This window comes from Scyliorhinus canicula, chromosome 4, assembly GCF_902713615.1.
Source record: "Scyliorhinus canicula chromosome 4, sScyCan1.1, whole genome shotgun sequence".
Classification (NCBI taxonomy): domain Eukaryota; kingdom Metazoa; phylum Chordata; class Chondrichthyes; order Carcharhiniformes; family Scyliorhinidae; genus Scyliorhinus; species Scyliorhinus canicula.
Genome location: NC_052149.1, coordinates 100,696,163 through 100,714,755, shown reverse-complemented (window position 1 = coordinate 100,714,755; position 18,593 = coordinate 100,696,163). Strand labels below are relative to the sequence as shown.

Below are 18,593 nucleotides of genomic sequence, written 5' to 3'. Positions count from 1 at the left end.
CTTAGGCGCCGCCGGCCGCGTCATTCCCGGCGCGCCGCTTTGACGCAAGCGTCAAGGCCAGACGCTCGGGATTCACGTGCCGCCACTCCTAGCCCCCCGGGGGCGGGGAGGAAATAGGCGACGTCGGCTGTTTCTCTCCATTTCGGAGAATCGCGCCCATGATTTTCTTAAATTTCCTTCCCTCCCACCTCCGAAGACACCTTCCCATGGCTGAGAGTCTGTCCTACATTGGGTAGAGGACCATAAGAATCTAATGGGAACAGATATTCAAATCATTGGAAGCAGCAACAAAGGTTAATCAAGGCCACAATTTAAAACAAAATTAAATAAATTATTTTGAGAGGGATAGAATTGAAATGCAAAAAACCTGTGTCCAACTTGTTTCGACCACACTTGGAGCATTGCGGTCTCTATACTTTAAAATAATTTGGAGGCATTAGTGATGGTGCGAAACAGACTTATAACCAGAAGTGAGAGGATAAGCCAATCAGATTGAGCTCTTTTGTCTCAAAAAGTGGGAACTGATGGATGACGGAGGCCTTAAAAGTTACAAAAGTGTTTGATAAGAGCAGAAAGAGAGGAGGTATTTCCACTTCCATGGGAAACCAAAACTAGGGGCTGTAAATACAAAATAGTCACAATCCAATAGACAACTCAGGAGAATTCTTTTTACTCAAACAGGGCTTTGAATATTGTACTCACTAACACAGGGAGTAGGTGAGGTGAATAACGTAGATACTTTAGGAGGAATTTGGATAGACACACTGCAGAGAGAAAAGGATGGAAGCCGTTAACCACCTAGGCTAAGCTCTGATATTCCCACTCTAAACATCTCTCCGTCTCCCTCTACTCATTTAAGATGCTCTTCAAAATCTACCTTTTTGATCAAGCGGGTGAGAGGCTCCCTATTGTATTTATGGTGTCCCACTGGCCAGGTCTGATTCATTGCACCTCCCTCCAGACATAAAACTAACTAGGTTGACTATTTCTGTAGTGTAGTGGTTATCACGTTTGCTTCACAGGCGAAGGGTCCCAGGTTTGAATCCGGGTACGAACAATATAAAACTAACAAACAACTCTGCTAAACTGCAGGACTAGTCCTGGTGAATAAATTGGCATCACAAGACTGTGATCTGATTGCACAACACTTCAAACTCAAACCCTCTCAGTGAAGGAGGCAACCCTTGCTTTTTTTCACCCTTTTGCCCCCGTGGGAAGGGAGTGATGGGCAACCAGAAAAAAAACTGCACTACGAGGATATCAGACTTGCTTGTCGAGAAGACGTCGCTCCTGACACTGGACTTGCACTCTTGCCTTCTGATGACATCAAACAGCTGGAGAGCAAGACTTCTCCCCAAGGGAAATGAGAGTATGTTTTCTAGCAGTCTGTGTGATTGAAAGAGAGAACGTGATGTCCTGCAAATACAAGGCAAGGGAGAGGGCAGATGCAGGCTATCACTGTAAACACCGTTGAGCCTGGTGTTGTAAACAAAGGATGAAAACATTTTCTGTGTAAATACTGTCCAGTTTCTGTGGCATCCATTAAAATAGATAGCCTGGTGGGAATGGACAAAACTCAGAACAGCACTAAGCAATAGAGGCATGCAGAGGGCTAGGTCCATCCTTGGGCTATGCTTGGATAACTGAATTTAGCTGGGATAGCAGAATGGGATGCTGCAAATGGTGTGGCATCCCGAGGCGAGGGAAGAAGGAAAATCTTGCCCAGTGATTGCCCCAGGGAAGTGTAGGCATGCGAACTTTAGACTAAAAAAAGATCGGCCATGTCAATGGGACGTGAATAGATATTGATTAGGTTTGCAGGTGTGAAGAAAGCTTGTGTCCAGTATTAGGGCAGGTTATAAAATATCTGAGTCACCAGATCTGTACCAGTCGACACTTTCTGAAGAAGAAGAAGGGGGAAATTTGAACGTGTAACTAGACGTCATTTCCAGTAAAATTTAGTACAAAGTAAAACATGTAGAAGCTTCTAATTTTCTATATTTCTATATAGATTACTGAATTAGAGAACAAGGCGGACATTCAGATAATGAATTTATTATATCCCATGACTTTGCATGTCAAATGTATTAAAATGCAATTCAATGTGCTGTTGTCATTCGACGTGCTGCAATTGGAATGAACAATTTTTCCTGTTCAAAGCTTTACACTGAAATGATAAAGGTCACACAGGTCCCAGAAACATAGTTATCCTATTGAAGACAATAATTCTTCTTCACGAGACAGTATATTCAATTTCGCATTTAATAAATACATTCAGACAGAGGGGGTTGGGGGGGGGGGGGGGGGGGGGGGGGGGGGGGGGGGGTGGCTGGGGATGATAAATATACAAATGGAAATGCACTTCATAAAATTGTGTGTCTTCCTTACATACACAGTGTTTAATCTACAAATGAGCATTGTATCACAAACACTTGATTTATAACAACTGTTTTCACTTTGAACACTTAAATACATGTGCACTAAAACGTTGTATATTTGATCTTCTAGCGCCTTACCAGCTCAAAGATATAAGGGTAGGGAAAGCTGTTTTGACATGCCTTGGTTGTTAAAAAACAGAAGTGTTATCCTAAATAATATGAAATAACTTTACGGCAAAGAAAGGTTGGGGCACGGGAGACTGGCACTGGGACAAGTCCATTGGGTAAAGACTTGCTGTCAAACAAAACTGCATTCCATATAATGGCTGGAAACCAAGAACGAGGGAGCACCATGAGGAAAGTTTTCCATCTATCCCATCTTCATTGCAACAATAATGTACACCAGCAGAGTAAAATTCATGACTGGAATGGTGCAGACAATGCAATATGAGAGAACTCTGCGTGTACAGTATAGCCTTTCTTAGCTGAACCTCCTTTGCATCTGGCTGTTGCTCTGTGTCTGGTTTAGCACATCCAAGTAAATCTTTGATCTCAGGAACCTGGGGTAAGAGTCCCTTTCCATCAGGCTGTGGATTCGCTTTTGCGCATCATTGAAGCAGCTGTGGGTTGGCTCCAGCAAGTTCTTCCTAGTCAGTTCCCGTGTTTGAAAATCGAGGTTTACCTGAGAACGGGAACCAACTCAAGATTAGACTGGCTGCTTTGTACGTGTACTGACACTGGGCAAAAACACATTCTAGGGAACTATGCTTTGGTCCCAAGATAGACTTTGTCCTCACTGAGCATTTGAAACGGGGCTGCAGTGAGAAAATAATAATTTCCGTCATTGTTTTTAAAACATGTTGGAATTACCTGAGATGGTGAAAGGCAATATACAAATACAAGACTTTCCATCCCCGTCTTGTCACCATGAGATTGCATCCAAGTGGTCACTTGCATGCCATTCTCCAATGCATTATTGGAAAGATGTGATTGAATGAGAGAGAATCCAGAGGAGATTTGCAAGGATGCTGTGTGGACTGAAGAAGTTTAGTTAGGAGGCAAATTTGCATAGACCAAGCTGTTATCTTTGGAGGAGGCTGAGGGAAGATTTAATTAAGGTATAAAATTATGAGTGATCTATAGAGTGGATAAGAAGGGCCTATTCCCTAGTTTGAGTGGCAAATGACCACCGGGCATCGATTTAGGGTATGAGGTATGAGATGTAGAGGGGATTTGAGGGGAAACCTTTTCATCCAGAAGATGGTGGGGGGTCTGGATTTTATTGCCTGAGAGGGCGGTAGAGACAGAAACCCTCATAACATTTCTAAAGTACTTGGATCAGCACTTGAGGTGTTGTGACTTGAGGGCCAAGAGTGGGATTAGGCTGGATAGCTACTTGACAGCCAGTGTGGACATGATTAATGCCCTCTTTTTGTGCTGTAAATGTTTATGATTCTATGGTGCATTTTCATTAAAGTCATGTCACTATCATGGCGCACTGGCAAGCAAACTACCTTTTTTGTAAATATAAGCTCATTCTGGGTGGCGAGCACATGGTGTTCTAACAACTGCCTCGAGATGATGTAGTTTTGCATTGTGCCTGGTTTGTGGGACTGCATCTGGGCACTTGCTTGGTACCCTGAAATTTGACACGTTCCTTAGAGTCGCAAAGAGTGCCCTGTCTGCAATTCAAAGTAGGAATTTTAAATCATATATGGTTGTCGTTTTGAGGCTTTATTTAAAGAATCAAATACTTGCTTCTTTTGGAGCTTGAACATCTATATATTCCGAGTAGATCTTCTTTGCCTTTGAAGCCAGTTTTGCAGGTGACTTGGTTTTCTTGTAGTCCTCACAGGTCAGCCAGAATTCAATGTTCTCCTCGCTGTATTCCGAGCGGAGGAACGCTCTGAAGGCAGCCAGGCCATCTGCCAAGGGGAAAAGATGCCAAATGGTTACCACAGCTTAAATATTTTCTTTTTCAGTTTGTTGTTTCTGTTGCGAGGATCAATATTATCTAAACATTTCATGTTAAAAGTGTTCCTATGACAAACTGTAAATGTAAAATTCTGTGTGCAGAAACATTTTAAAGGGGCAATTTTGTAAGGAATTTCTGTCTTGTATACATGGGAAGGTGGGAATACAAATGGCTGCATGAGAACATTGTTATTTTGGCAAAGAGGTACATTTTGGTGACCTGTTTTCACAGGTATGACTAGAAATGCCAAAACCATTTTCCAAATCTCAATTAAATCAAACTAAGTGGTAGGAATTTTCGTCTGATCAGATTTGTGATTCAGCTTGCTGCTTTTTATTGAAATAATGTTTTAAAAATTGCTCTTTTTAAAATTCATTTACGGGATGTGGCCATCGCTGATTAGGCCAGCATTTATTGCCCATCCCTAGTTGCCCTTCAGAAGGTGATGGTGAGTTGCCTTCTTGAAACATTGCAGTATCTGAGGCGTAGGTGCATCCAAAGTGCTGTTTGGGAGGGAGTTCCAGGATGTTTCCCCAGCGACAGTGAAGAAACGGCAATATATTTCCAAGTCAGGGTGGCGAGTGACTTGGTGAGTGACTTTGAAGCTTCAGGTGGTATGATTCCCAGATTTCTGCTACTAGATGGTAGTGGTCGTGGGTTTGGAAGGTGCTGTCTAAGGAATCTTGGTGAGTTACTGCAGTTACTGCCACTGCTCGTTGGAGGTAGAGGGTTTGACTGTTTGTGGAAGGGGGAGCAATCAAGCGGGCTGCTTTATCCTGGATGGTGTTGAGCTTCTGGAGTGTTGTTGGAACTGCACTCATCCAGGCAAGTGGAGAGCATTCCATTACACTCCTGACTTGTGCCTTGTCGATGGTGGACAGGCTTTGGGAGGCCAAGATGTGAGTTACTTACCATAGGAGACCTAGCCTTTGACCTGCCCTGGTAGTCACATTGTTAATATGGCTAGTCCAGTTCAGTTTCTGATCAATGGTAAACCCCAGGATGTTGATTGTGGGGGATTTAGCTATGGTAATGCCATTGAATGTCAAGGGGCAGTGGTTAGATCCTCTCTTGTAGGAGATGGTCATTGCCTGACACTTGTGTGGCACGAATGTAACTTGCCAGTTGTCAGCTCAAGCCTGGATATTGTCCAGGTCTTCCTGCATTTGGACATGGACTGCTTCATTAACTGAGGAGTCGCAAATAGTGCTGAACATTGTGTATTCATCCGCAAACATCCCCACTTCCGATCTTATGATGGAAGGGAGATCATTGATGAAGCAGCTGAAGATGGTTGAGCCTAGGACACTACCCGAGGAACTCCTGCAGTGATGTCCTGGAGCTGAGATAATTGGCCTCCAACCACCACTATTATCTTCCCTTGTGACAGGTATGACTCCAACCAACAGAGAGTTTTCTCCCTGATTCCCATTGACTCCAGTTTAGCTAGTTAGAGCTAGCAATCTCGGTCAAATGTTTATGTTGGGTCATGTACAAATGAAAATTATGCCAATCCTGCATATAAATTCATCTTAAATATAGCAACCTTTTGTTAGTTTGGCCAAAAAAGAAACATTTTCTTTACCTCTTGCAATTTAGTAAATGCTTAGTTGCCCCTTCCATCCATTGGAAGCTCCTCCTATATTTTAGGCTTTAGAATCATAGAATCCCTACAGTGCAGAAGGAAGCCATTCGGCCTATTGAGTCTGCACCAACCCTCCAAAAGACCGCCCTACCAAGGCTCAATTCCCCACCCTATTCTCATAACCCCACCTAGGGGCAATTTAGCATAGCCAATCCACCTAACCTGCACATCTTTGGACTGTGTGAGGAAACTGGAGTACCCGGAGGAAACCCATGCAGACACGGAACGAATGTGCAAACTCCACGGTCACCCGAGGTTGGAATTGAATCCGGGTCTCTGGCGTTGTGAAGCAGCAGTGCTAACCATTGTGCCGCCGCACCGCAAATTTTAAATTTGGGCTATGGTATATTGCAAGTAAATCAAATCCAAATCTTTAATAAATGAGAATATTTATAGAAACAGTTGTATTGATTAGATTTGAATACTCCATTAATTCTTCTTTGAAATTGTTTCTGATGAACTGTGTAAAAGATAATGAACTAGAAATTCGGGAATCAGCATTTGCTGCACCTGCCTTGCCAGGCCCAATGTGGTCACACCTGATACTGGGATTTGGGTCTCATTAACACACATTAAGTGACTGAGAGGTTTGGGAGAGGGGGGGGGGGGGGGTCGGTTGAGGGTCGGAGATTGGGCATGGGGCTATTAAGTCTGCAAGGTAGTAGTGGTGGAGGGAAGTTGAGGGTATCAGGGATGATGGTGGAGGGGGGGGGGGGGGGGGGGGGGGAAGAGGAAGAGAACAGAGATCAGCAACAGCTCCCGTTCTTTGAACGAGTGAGTGATGGGGAGGGAAGCAAACCTCCCTTTTTGATCAAATTGACCCTAACTTTTGCGTATTCAAATAATCAAGCGTCCATTTCATAATGAATGTGCAATTCTTGCCTGCCACACTGCAGGTACAGAAGCCGATTAGCACCAGCAAAACATGCATTTACACCGGAATGTCTCGGCCAATAGCTTTGCGTGGCTACTTCCTACTTGGAATGCTCACTAAACTCAAAAGGCTCTTGAACCTGTAGAAGGTTTCAGCTTTGACGTTCGATACTCCTTGTGAGGGTGACTTTTTAAAAAACACCTTTATGCATTCAAATAATGATCGCACAGCAACTATTTAAGAGGCATGAGAAGATGCATTCATGAGAAACGTAACAAGAGCACATGACAGGAGTATTTTTCCCATGGCCTAATCCTGGCAAAACAACCTCGCTTTGACCCTGTCTCTGAGCCACACTTTGGGGACTCGAGGGCAATGGGGCAGGCTCCAGTGACTCAGACATCTCTGTCTTTCACAATCTCCCTTCAATTCTGCTTCTGTTTACATTATCCAGCTGGCTTTAAGATAGTTGGAATGAACAGAGGGATTTTTGAGGACTTGGCTGCACGTTCTACCAGAATACTTTCTGACCTAAAGGCCTTGCACAGTAAGCTATGCTTCTGACACACTTGAATTTTTAATGTATCATTATTTTTTTTATCTGGGAACGTTGCACGACTCAATAAGCGGAGGAAACTTGTGTTGTGTTATTCTGCTTCGGATAACACAGGCTGCTATTTGATGCAGTCTTAACTAAAGGATGCTTCAGACTCTGAAATGAGTTCAACGTGTTTATTGAACTATTAACACAGTTCTCAAATGAGTTCGACTCTCTGCTAATCTAACTGTAGTAACTCTGTCTAACTGTACCAGCTTGCTCTAAGCCACGTGCTGGGGTATGATGCTGCTGATCAAACCTGTCTAACTCTCTAGATGTCTGTCTGTGGAAAGAGGCAGGGTGTGAGTGCCTCATCCCTTTTATAGTGTTTATGTCATGCCCCCTTGTGGTGATGCCACCTCTGAGTATCCTGACTGCGCATTGGTTGTGTCCTAATCTGAGTGTTCATTGGTTGCATGTTTGTATATCATGACAACTTGCATCTATTTTTCACAACTATGTGGCTTCCGGAGTTGCCTTTGGGTGAAAATCAGTCCATTATCTAGAACTGTACTGGAAATCTCTTTTCCAAGGCAGTCAACAACACATCCAAGCTGTAACACTGGCTCATGGGACACCTCTTGCCCATACAGATGTTCCACATGTTTCTTCAAAATCCTGTCCGGTACACGCACTTAAAGGATAATGGTCCTTTGCCGCAAAGATTCCTTGGACCCAGCTTGGCCACTCTCTAAATTTCTCACATAAACTGGGTCACCTATTTCAAAAGACCTTGCTTCTTTAGTTGAATCATTGTTACTCTTTTGGTTGCACTGTTTTGCTTCTATCCCACCCACTAAATTTGGGAATACGAGTGTTAGCCTGGTCCTTAATCGGCGATCAAGCACACGCTCTGGCAGTGGAAAACAAGGAAGGCCATCAGCTTTGGTTATCTGTGTACCTGGTCAGTGTTCAAATGTATATTCATAAGCTGACAAGATCAATGTCCAGCACTGTGTCCTGGCTGTTGTAATCGGCAGAATGGCCTTGTCCTCCTTAAAAAGACCCAACGAGACACCTGGTGGCAGCCATGAGCTGAGTGGTCACATGAAAGGTGGATCTCTTCTATGAATTTCGGCTACAGCCTTTCAACCCCAACAACCGGCACCAAAGGTACCTATAATCCCCCAGACTAACCCCTCATCGACCACACTGCCAAGCAGGATGGGAAAGAATCAGCCACCCAGCCGAAAAGTCAGTAAAGACGAGGGGAGGGAATCCTCTGCCTCGGAGCAGGGAACCGCATGTGGAGTCACAGAACCGGTGAGGGTCGGCCCCGCAGAGTTCCCAGCACAGACCCAGGTGCTGATGGATAAATTGACGGGCTTCATCACCTCCGAGCCCCAGAGACGTAAGGAGGAGATGAGACATGACCTTCTGGCAACCGTCAAGGTGGCAATGGAAGCTGCGATGGCCCCCATGAGGGAGGCGATGGATAATATGGAGCGGAGGCCCGAGGCCCAGGACCTCGAAAAAGCCGCCACAGACCAAGGGGACCAGATCGCGGAACTTGAGGCCGAGATAGTGAGCCTGGTCAAGACCTAGAAAGGGTTGAAAGATAAAGATGATGAACAGGAGAACTGATCAAAGCGACAAAACGTGAGAATCGTGGGCCTTCTGGAGGGCACGGAGGGGATAAACCTCACAGAATACGTAGCAGAGATGGTCGAGAAGCTGGTTGGTGAGGAGGGTTTCACAACCCCTCAGAGGTAGACCGCGCCCAAAAGTATCTTCGGCTGTGGCCAAGGGCTGGGGAACCACTGCGGGTGATAATCGTGAAGCTCCACAGGTACCAGGGCAGAGAGCGGATCCTGAGGTGGGTGAAGGACGCGAGAGGGTGCAAGTGGGAAGGACATTCCATCCACCTGTACCAGGACATTAGTGCCGACCTGGCCAAGTGGCGGGCAGAACTCAACGGTGTCAAATCCGCACTGTACAAAAGTAGGGTGCGGTTTGGCTTGTACTACCCCGTCAAGCTATGGGTCACGTACCAGGGCAAAGAACACTATTTTCATGCCCCGGAGAAGGCCAACAAATTTGTCCAGAAAAATGGACTGGACAACCAACTATAGAGGGCAATGACAATAATGTGGGCTGTATGAATTCGAGAAGGGCAGTGGTGACCACTGGCAGAGGCGCGGAGAGAGGGGGGAAGGGGGGAGAGGAATTTGGGAGTTAAATAGGGGAAAACAACTGTTAGGGGAGCTGCTACACTAGTGAGTAGGCTGGTGTATGGGAGTACAGTGAAGGAGGAGGCCTCGCGTGCCTCCCGGGAGGGTCTGAGCACCTGCAGAGGGGAAAGGAAAAACAGAGCTTCAGGGGAAACAAAGGGCAAAATGGGGGGTGGGTCAGCGGAGGCAGAGAAGGGGGTAAAGTCAAGATAAATGGGAGACTTGGAAGGGAAAGCACAAGACAGGGGGGGTGCAGGGGGGGAACAGAGGGCATAGGGGAAGGGGAGGGGAGACAGGGAGGGTAGAGCGCTGGTTGCAGCAGACAACATGTAGAGATGGTAAAAATGAGGAAGTAGTTGACAGCCATCTTGAATGGCCCGTGAGCAAGGGCAGGCCCGGACGAACAGGGTCAGGTGTGCAGGTGAATGTGGTTGACCCCACGGGAGGGGAGGGCTTGGACACATTCAAGAGAGACAGACTGACTGCAGGCAAGGAAGGGCTGGGTGGGACAAAGCTTTTATTCATATTCGTCACCAGGTCGTGGGGGTGGCCATTCTAATCAACAGGACAGTTTCATTCACAATGGCGGACTCAGAGTGGTGATACATTATGTATCAGCGGAACCCGAGAAGGGGTTCTGATAGTCTTAGTAAATATATAAGCCCAAACCTTAGACGATGCAGAATTCGTCAAGAAAACAATGGCCGACGTCCCACCCGAGACACCCACCGACTTATGTGCCAGGGGGAGCTTTAACGACGTACAGGAAGGAACAATGGAAAGTTCCAATCCCGGGGCAGGAACCCTGTCAGGTGTGGCATGAGAATTGAATGCCGTTATGGAGCTGAAGGGGTTAGACTGGTGGAGGTTCTCCCAGGTGCAAAGGCCTCCTGATGCACAGATTTCTTTGTCGTAAGGAAAAGGGTGCTTCCAGGGGTAACAAAGACGGAATACTCCGCGATTGTAATCACCGACCATGCGCCACGTTACATAGACGCGAGGTTGGAGAAGGGCCGGGCCAATGCCTTCACATTGCCAATAAGGAGTTCTATATAAAGATATCCCAAGCCATCAACAATTATGTAGCCTGCAACCAGATCATGGAGGTCTCACCCGCCACTTTCTGGGAAGCACTGAAGGTGGTGATCAGAGGCGAAATCATAGTTTATAGGGCCCTTAGCGACAGGAAACAAAGGACAGTCAAGCAGCAGGTGATTGACTCCATACTGGAGGTGGATCGGCGATACTTCCACACACACACCATCCCAGCCAACAAGATGGTAGCGAGGAGAGCAGCCCCAAGATTCACCATCGCCAAGCTGGAGACCCTCCTGGACGCAGTGGAGGAGAGGCTGTTGACCTGTTCCCGGCCCGGGAAGAAGGCTGTCATCTGCCACCATCCGCCATGCCTGGGTGCAGGTAGCCGAGGCAGTGAGCGCCACCAGTAAAACTGTCCGGACCAGCCAGCAGTGCGGGAAAAACTGCACTACCTCCTTGGGCAGCCAGGGTGAGTAGGCAGCACTGTGCCCCTGGCACCAACCCCCGTCTCACACTATTAACCCGACCCTTTGCCTCCACCTGGAGGACGGCTGAACCCCCATCCTGCACCACAAGCTGGCACCCATACCGGCCACCATGATGAGGTGCCCTGGTCACTGAGACCACCAGCTCCCCACTCCCTGGGCTGCATGCGCGCCGTACTGTCCAACACTGCCATCTTCAGTTCTGCCCCCTGCCGCCGGGAGTGGGAGAAAACTGGAGGGGGACTGTCGGATCTCCAGCCCTTAGCCATAGCAGAGCAGAGGGTCCTGGACATGGCGGCCCAGAGGAAAGGGAGGTCGCTGGGTTGGAGGGCAGCTGCGGGAAAAGAAGGGAGATCCTGCTGAGTTGCAGTTCCCCATGCCATGTGTGTCAACCCCCACCACCCCATCACCACCCCCACACCACCCTCACCTTCGCTCTCCCCTCATTTTCGCCCTCACCCCCAACACCCCCAGGCCCGTGGTCCAATCATGTGTCTTGTGGGATCTGCTGGTGATGGGCAGGTCCATCTGGTGTCCCCCGCCCCCAGCCGGTGCCACAGGCGGTGCCCCCCCAGTGAGCCGAGCAATGACGAGGAGAGCAGTTCGGACACCAGCCCTCCGTCTGAGACTCAGTACACCCCAGAGCTCGAGTCCAATGTTAACACAGATTTCCTATCGCAGCTGTCTCCAACATCCTCCGCCATCTCAGAGACACTCTCCTCGGGTTGGGCACTTTAGTGAAGAGGCTCCTGAGACACTATCTGGTGCTCACCATACACGTGTTCCAGTACAGCAGGTGGAAGTAGGAACACCCGAGGGGACGGATGGTCGGAGGGCGGACCAACCCCAGGAACTAGCTGCTGTCCAGACGGGTCTCAGGCTTCTGGAACAGACTGTCACATCTATAGTGGAAATGCAATTGCAGAGCCAGGGACTACAGGAGGGGCTGTCGGCGACCATCCAGCACCAGCAGGTGCAGTGGAGGGCTTTGGCTATGGATCAGCATGTCCAAGGCCTGGGGCATTCTGTGCAGGCACTGGCCAAGGCCCAGGAAAGGGTTGCCGCCTCACAGACAATTGGAGATTGGAACGGCGCTTCTGATTGTGGCTACAGGTGCCTGGAAGGACCCCGTGGCATAAACGGTTTGGGCGACCGTCACCTTGATGGCCACCGGGAGCGGGTGTCCTCCCCATATCCCCATGGTGCCAGGTGTGCCATTATCTGGCAGATATGTTGTACTGTACTCCTGCTCAGCCTGGGTGATGTACCATCAATTGGATTCAAGACACGATTAGGATCCGAACTGTGGCTTTAGTCAGCTAGTTGTTAGCCCGGTGGTCGAGTACAGAGAAAGGCCGACCGCCGGGAAACCTGGGTACTTATACCCCGCCTCGGAGGCGGGATCTACTTGCCTCTCGACCAATTGGTGAGCAGTCACATGACTAGTCCCAGCCAATCGGACGAGAGGCACATGCCCAGCCAGAGCCAATGGGGAACCAATGCTCTGCACCAATGGCAGTGCTCACATTCATACCACCACATTCACCCCTTGTGGAGAACGAAGGGGGGGGTGTAAGTGGAAGGGGGGGGGTCCGAGGAATGGTGGTATGAGCAGCGAAAATCAATAAAGGTGTGCTGCCCACTGGCTCATTAAGCAAAAACAATAAAAACAATAAAAAACAATACTACTACTACGAACTTAAGGTGCAACAAAATAATAACAAAGTCCAACAAAATGTCCCATGGTCTCATCAGATGGACACGATCAGCCTGTCAGGTGCCCGTGGTGTTCTGGAGGACCGTTGCAGTGGAGCCGGTGACGTCGGGCCGATGGTCGTCCTTGCCTCCGGGAGCGTCGGTCGTAGATGTGTCTCCGTACCCTGGGCCGGTGGTGGAGACGCTGTAATCGGGGGAGAGGGGGCATGTGCGCTGGGTCGTGGGGGCGCGGGGGGCGCTGGGGAGATTTGGGGTTGGGGGGGGGGGGTGTTGATGTAGGGGGAGAAGGCCGCACGCCGGCGGGTGCCAGGTCCCGAAGCGAGACCGTATCCTGCCGACCGTCGGGATACTCCACGTACGTATATTGCGGGTTGGCGTGGAGTAACTGGACTCGCTCAACCAACAGGCCGGACTTGTGCACCCGCACATGCTTCCGGAGCAAGATGGGCCCGGGAGTGGCCAGCCAAGTCGGGAGAGAGTTGAGGACGACTTCCTGGGGAAAACAAGACGACGTTCATGAGGTGTTTGATTAGTGGTAGTACAGAGGAGAGACCGGATCGAATGCAGGGCGTCGGGGATGACCTCTTGCCAACGGGGAGTAGGGAGATCTCTGGACCGTAGGGCCAGCAGGATGGTCTTCCAAATGTTGCCATTCTCCCACTCGACCTGACCGTTACCCCGGGGGTTATAACTGGTCGTCCTGCTAGAGGCTATGCCCCTGTTGAGCAGGAATTGACGCAGTTCGTCATTCATAAAGGAGGACCCCCGATCGCTGTGTATGTACGCGGGGTAACCGAACAGGGAGAAGGTGGATAGGAGGGCCTTTTTGACGGTTGTTGTGGTCATGTCGGGACAGGGAATGGCGAAAGGGAAGCGGGAGTATTTGTCAATAACACTCAAGAAATATGTGTTACGGTTGTTGGAGGGGAGGGGACCCTTGAAGTCTATACTGAGACTTTCAAAGGGGCGGGATGCCTTGATCAGATGCGCTCGTTCGGGGCGGTAGAAGTGCGGTTTGCACTCGGCGCAGACGTGGCAGTCCCTGGTGACGGTTCTGACCTCCTCAATGGAGTAGGGCAGGTTGCGGGTCTTAATAAAATGGTAAAAACGGGTGACCCCTGGATGGCAGAGGTCCGTGTGGAGGGAGCGTAGGTGGTCAATCTGTGCGCTGGCACAGGTACCGCGGGATAGGGTATCGTAGTTGTACATGGACAACTCGATCCGCCACCGCAAGATCTTGTCGTTCTTGATCTTGCCCCTCTGTACATTATCGAACATGAAAGCTACTGACCGTTGGTCTGTGAGGAGGGTAAACCTCCTGCCGGCCAGATACTGCCTCAAATATCGCACAGCTTCGACTATGGCCTGTGCCTCCTTTTCCACCGAGGAATGGTGGATTTCGGAAGCGTGGAGGGTTCGTGAAAAGAAGGCCAAGGGTCTGCCCGCTTGGCTCAGGGTGGCCGCCAGAGCTACGTCAGATGCGTCGCTCGCGACCTGGAATGGGAGGGACTCGTCGATAGCATGCATCGTGGCCTTTGCGATATCCGCTTTGATGCGGCTAAAGGCCTGGCGGGCCTCCATCGACAGGGGAAAGGAGGTGGACTGGATGAGGGGGCGGGCTTTGTCGGCGTAGTTGGGGACCCACTGGGCATAATATGAGAAGAAGCCCAGGCAGCGTTTGAGGGATTTGAGGGAGTTGGGGAGGGGGAGTTCCATCAGGGGGCGCATGCGTTCGGGATCGGGGCCTATCATTCCGTTACGCACTACGTAGCCAAGGATGGCTAGACGGTCGGTGCTAAACACGCATTTATCCTTATTGTAAGTTAAATTAAGGAGTTTTGCGGTTCGGAGGAATTTTTGGAGGTTGATGTTGTGGTTCTGCTGGTCGTGGCCGCAGATGGTGACGTTATCGAGATACGGGAAGGTGGCCCGTAAACCGTGCTTGTCGACTATTCGTACATCTCCCATTGGAAGACCGAGACTCCATTTGTGACACCGAATGGAACCCTGAGGAAGTGGTAGAGGCGCCCATCTGCCTCAAACGCGGTGTACTTTCGGTCACTCGCGCGGATGGGGAGCTGGTGGTAGGCGGCGGACTTAAGGTCCACCGTTGAGAAGACTTTGTCCTTCGCGAGCCTGTGAACCAGGTCGGAGATACGGGGGAGAGGATACACGTCCAGCTGCGTAAACCTGTTGATGTCTGACTGTAATCGATGACCATTCGGTTTTTCTCCCCAGTCCGAACTACCAGCACTTGGGCTCGCCAGGGACTGTTGCTGGCCTCGATAACTCCTTCCTTAAGGTCCGATGAAGGTCCGGTCCTGGGCACTGTATCGTCTGCTCCTCATGGCGACAGGTTTACAATCTGGGGTGAGATTAGCAAACAAGGAAGGGGGGTCCACTTTGAGGGACGCGAGGCTGCAAACAGTAAGAGGGGGAATAGGGCCGCCGAATTGAAAGGTCAAACTCTGCAGGTTGCACTGGAAATCCAGGCCCAAGAGTGCCGGAGTGCATAAACGGGGGAGGATGAGGAGTTTGAAGTTTTTGAAGACCCTCCCCTGGACCGTGAGGTCCGCTATGCAGCACCCGGTGATTTGGACGGAGTGCGAACCCGAGGCCAATTCAATCTTATGCTTAACTGGATGGACGGGGAGCGCGCAGCGTCTTACCGTGTCGGGGTGGACGAAACTTTCCGTGCTCCCGGAGTCCAGCAGGCACCTCGTTTTGTGTCCGTTGAGCTGGATCGTTGTCGTAGTCTTGGCGAGCGAGCGTGGTCGCGACTGGCCGAGTTTGATAGAAGCCAGTCGTGGTGAGAGTTCCAGATCATCATCAGTGGCAGAGTAATTGCTTGCAGGGCCTTCCGTGTTGGCCCAAGATGGCGGCGCCCAGGACTCGCACATGGAGTCGGGGTCCCAAGATGCTGGCGCCCATGGCCCGCACATGGCGTCCGGGGTCCAAGATGGTGGCGCCCGTGAGAACCTCGGGGCGGCTGGGGGCAGTGTCAGCGGCGTCTGCGGGCCGGTTGGGGCGGCTGGGAGCGAGGGTCGGGAGGACCGTGGGGCCGTTGCGGGGGCCGGGAGGCGGGCCGGAGAGGTTGGTGTGCGGCGTGGGGCCCTGGGGGGGCCCGGAGGGGGCAATCCGCGGTCACTGCGTGGAACAGCAGCGACCGACTTGGTCTGGCAGACCTCCGCGTAGTGGCCCTTCTTCCCGCAGCTCTTGCACAGAACGGAGTGGGCAGCGCGGCGGGGGTGCTTGGAGAGGCGGCAAAAATAGCGTTAGCTTGTCAGAGCGACCCGCAGCGCAGTCTTGGGGGGGGAGGGGGGGGGGGGGGTCGGGGTCCACGGAGGACGGGGGTGGCGCGTGCCATGAAGTCCAGGGGGGTTGCTGCGCGGCAGGGGGGCGTATGCGCGGGCGTTCAGGTCAGCAACCTCCAGGGAGGTTGCAAGAGTCCGTGCCTCAGCCAGCCTGAGGGTGTTCTTCTCCAGCAATCATTGGCGGATAGAAGGGGACTGCATGCCAGCAACGTAAGCGTCTCTGATTAAAAGTTCCATGTGCTCAGTCACCGAAACTTGGAGACACGCGCACGTTCTCCCTAGAGCTGCGAGGGCCTGGTAAAACTCGTCGAGTGACTCACCAGGGAACTGTTGTCTAGTCGTCAGGAGATGCCGTATGTATACTTCGTTGACCGGCCGGAGAATGTGTCCTTTGAGAATCTCCATGGCCGCATCATAATCGCTTTCGTCCTCAATCATAGAGTAGATCGCTGTGCCCACGCATGAGTGGAGGATGTGGTTTCTGCTCCTTGGTGGGCTTGCCGGCTGCAGTCATCAGGTAACTATTAAAACATGCCTGCCAGTGTTTAAAGATTGCAGACGCATTTGCAGCATGCGGGCTGGTACGGAGGCAGTCAGGCTTGATGCGTAGCTCCATTCCAAAATTCTAGCTGATTAAATTGATGTACCATCAATTGCATTTAAGACACGATTAGGATCCGAACTGTGGCTTTAATCAGCTAGTTGTTAGCCCGGTGGTCGACTACAGAGAAAGGCGACCGCCGGGAAACCTGGGTACTTATACCCCGCCTCGGAGGGGGGGTCTACTTGCCTCTCGACCAATTGGTGAGCAGTCACATGACTAGTCCCAGCCAATCGGATGAGAGGCACATGACCAGCCAGAGCCAATGGGGAACCAATGCTCTGCACCAATGGCAGTGCTCACATTCATACCACCACATTCACCCCTTGTGGAGAACGAAGGGGGGGGTGTAAGTGGAAGGGGGGGGGGTCCGAGGAATGGTGGTATGAGCAGCGAAAATCAATAAAGGTGTGCTGCCCACTGGCTCATTAAGCAAAAACAATAAAAACAATAAAAAACAATACTACTACTACGAACTTAAGGTGCAACAAAATAATAACAAAGTCCAACAAAATGTCCCATGGTCTCATCAATGGCAGTGCTCACATTCATACCACCACACTGGGTCGGTCCGGCAGGTCCTCGAATCATAGGCTCCGCTGGTACACTCGAGGCCTCATGCGGCGCCTCCTTGACACCTTCTCCTCGGCCTGTTGGGTGGCCGGCTCTCTATCCTGGGCGGCTGCCTCCTGTTCCTTGGGGCAGGCTCCGCTGCTGCACCCTCCGCTGCTGCAGCTTCCTCGAGCAGCACCACCTTGTACAGCCACAGGACATCCCCCAGGGCTGCAGCAATTAACAGGAAGGCCACCCTTATGGCCAAAGATGTGCAGTTTAGGTGGATTGGCCATGCTAAATTGCCCTTAGGTTAGTTGGGGTTACTGGTTTATGGGGATAGGGTGGAGGTGTGGGCTGAAGGGTGCTCTTTCCAGGAGCTGGTGCAGACTCGATGGGCCAAATGGCCTCCTTCTGCACTGTAAATTCTATGATTCTATGATGCATTGCTGGTTGAATTCCAAGATCCATTGTCTGCAGGGGGTGAAAGGCTGACAATATCTTGGGTGAGGTGTTCTTCCTGGGAGCCGATGCGGCCAGGTGATCTCCTTCTGCTCTGTGGGGATTCTTGGATTCTGTGTTAGCATGGTGCGTACCCGTTCCCAACCAGGTGCACCGGATTACATGGTCATCTCGGTTGACACTGCGGGCTCTGCCTCCTCATATCACCTCTCCCCACACCTCCACACCCCTGGCCTCGCCGTTGCCTGGTACCTGACGCCCACCCTGCTGCCAAGGGGTACCGTCAGATGGTGCTGCCCTTGCCAGCGGTACGCTCCATGGCCCCCACCCAGCACCCGTGTATGAGTGGGCTGGGTGATTCCCCGCCAGTGGGTGGCGGCCATGTGGGGGGAGGGGTGTATGGCGAAGGGTGGCATGTGGAGGGAGGGGTGTGGGCACTCAGATGGCCGGTGTCACTCTGCAGAACCAGGGGCCAAGATGGGTTGTCAGTTGGATGCGCATGAAGGTGGCTGCCTTGCAGGGCGGCAATGGTGGTCCATGACTGGACACTAGCCCAGATCCATGGGGGGGTCACCCCGGGGACACGGCCTGTTCCCCTGTCATTCTCCCCCTAGCCCCCCCCCCCCCCCCCCAACCCCTCGGCCCTGGTAGGGGCTCCCCACCCCAGTCAGTGCCTGGCCCAGCAGCCCACAGCCGTGTCTCTCTGTGTCCTACCCTCTCTCTCTTCCTCATCAGCCACCACGCCGGTTTCACGATTCTGAAAAGCACAAATGAACCGCGGCGT

The 18,593-nt window shown here is 50.9% G+C and overlaps 1 protein-coding gene across 2 annotated transcripts in view; it reads right to left on the bottom strand.

The window, feature by feature from the left end:
• Nucleotides 1-2,320: 2,320 nt before the first annotated feature.
• Nucleotides 2,321-18,593, bottom strand: part of LOC119964845 (regulator of G-protein signaling 8-like) — an 82,086-nt gene continuing 65,813 nt past the window's right edge. For both annotated transcript variants that reach the window (XM_038794900.1, XM_038794901.1), the window contains exons 5-6: nt 4,137-4,303; nt 2,321-3,060 (exon numbers count right to left, since the gene is read on the bottom strand). In XM_038794900.1, coding sequence (XP_038650828.1) covers nt 2,860-3,060; nt 4,137-4,303 — 368 coding nt within the window. In that variant the 3' untranslated portion in view covers nt 2,321-2,859. The remainder of the gene's footprint in view (nt 3,061-4,136; nt 4,304-18,593) is intronic.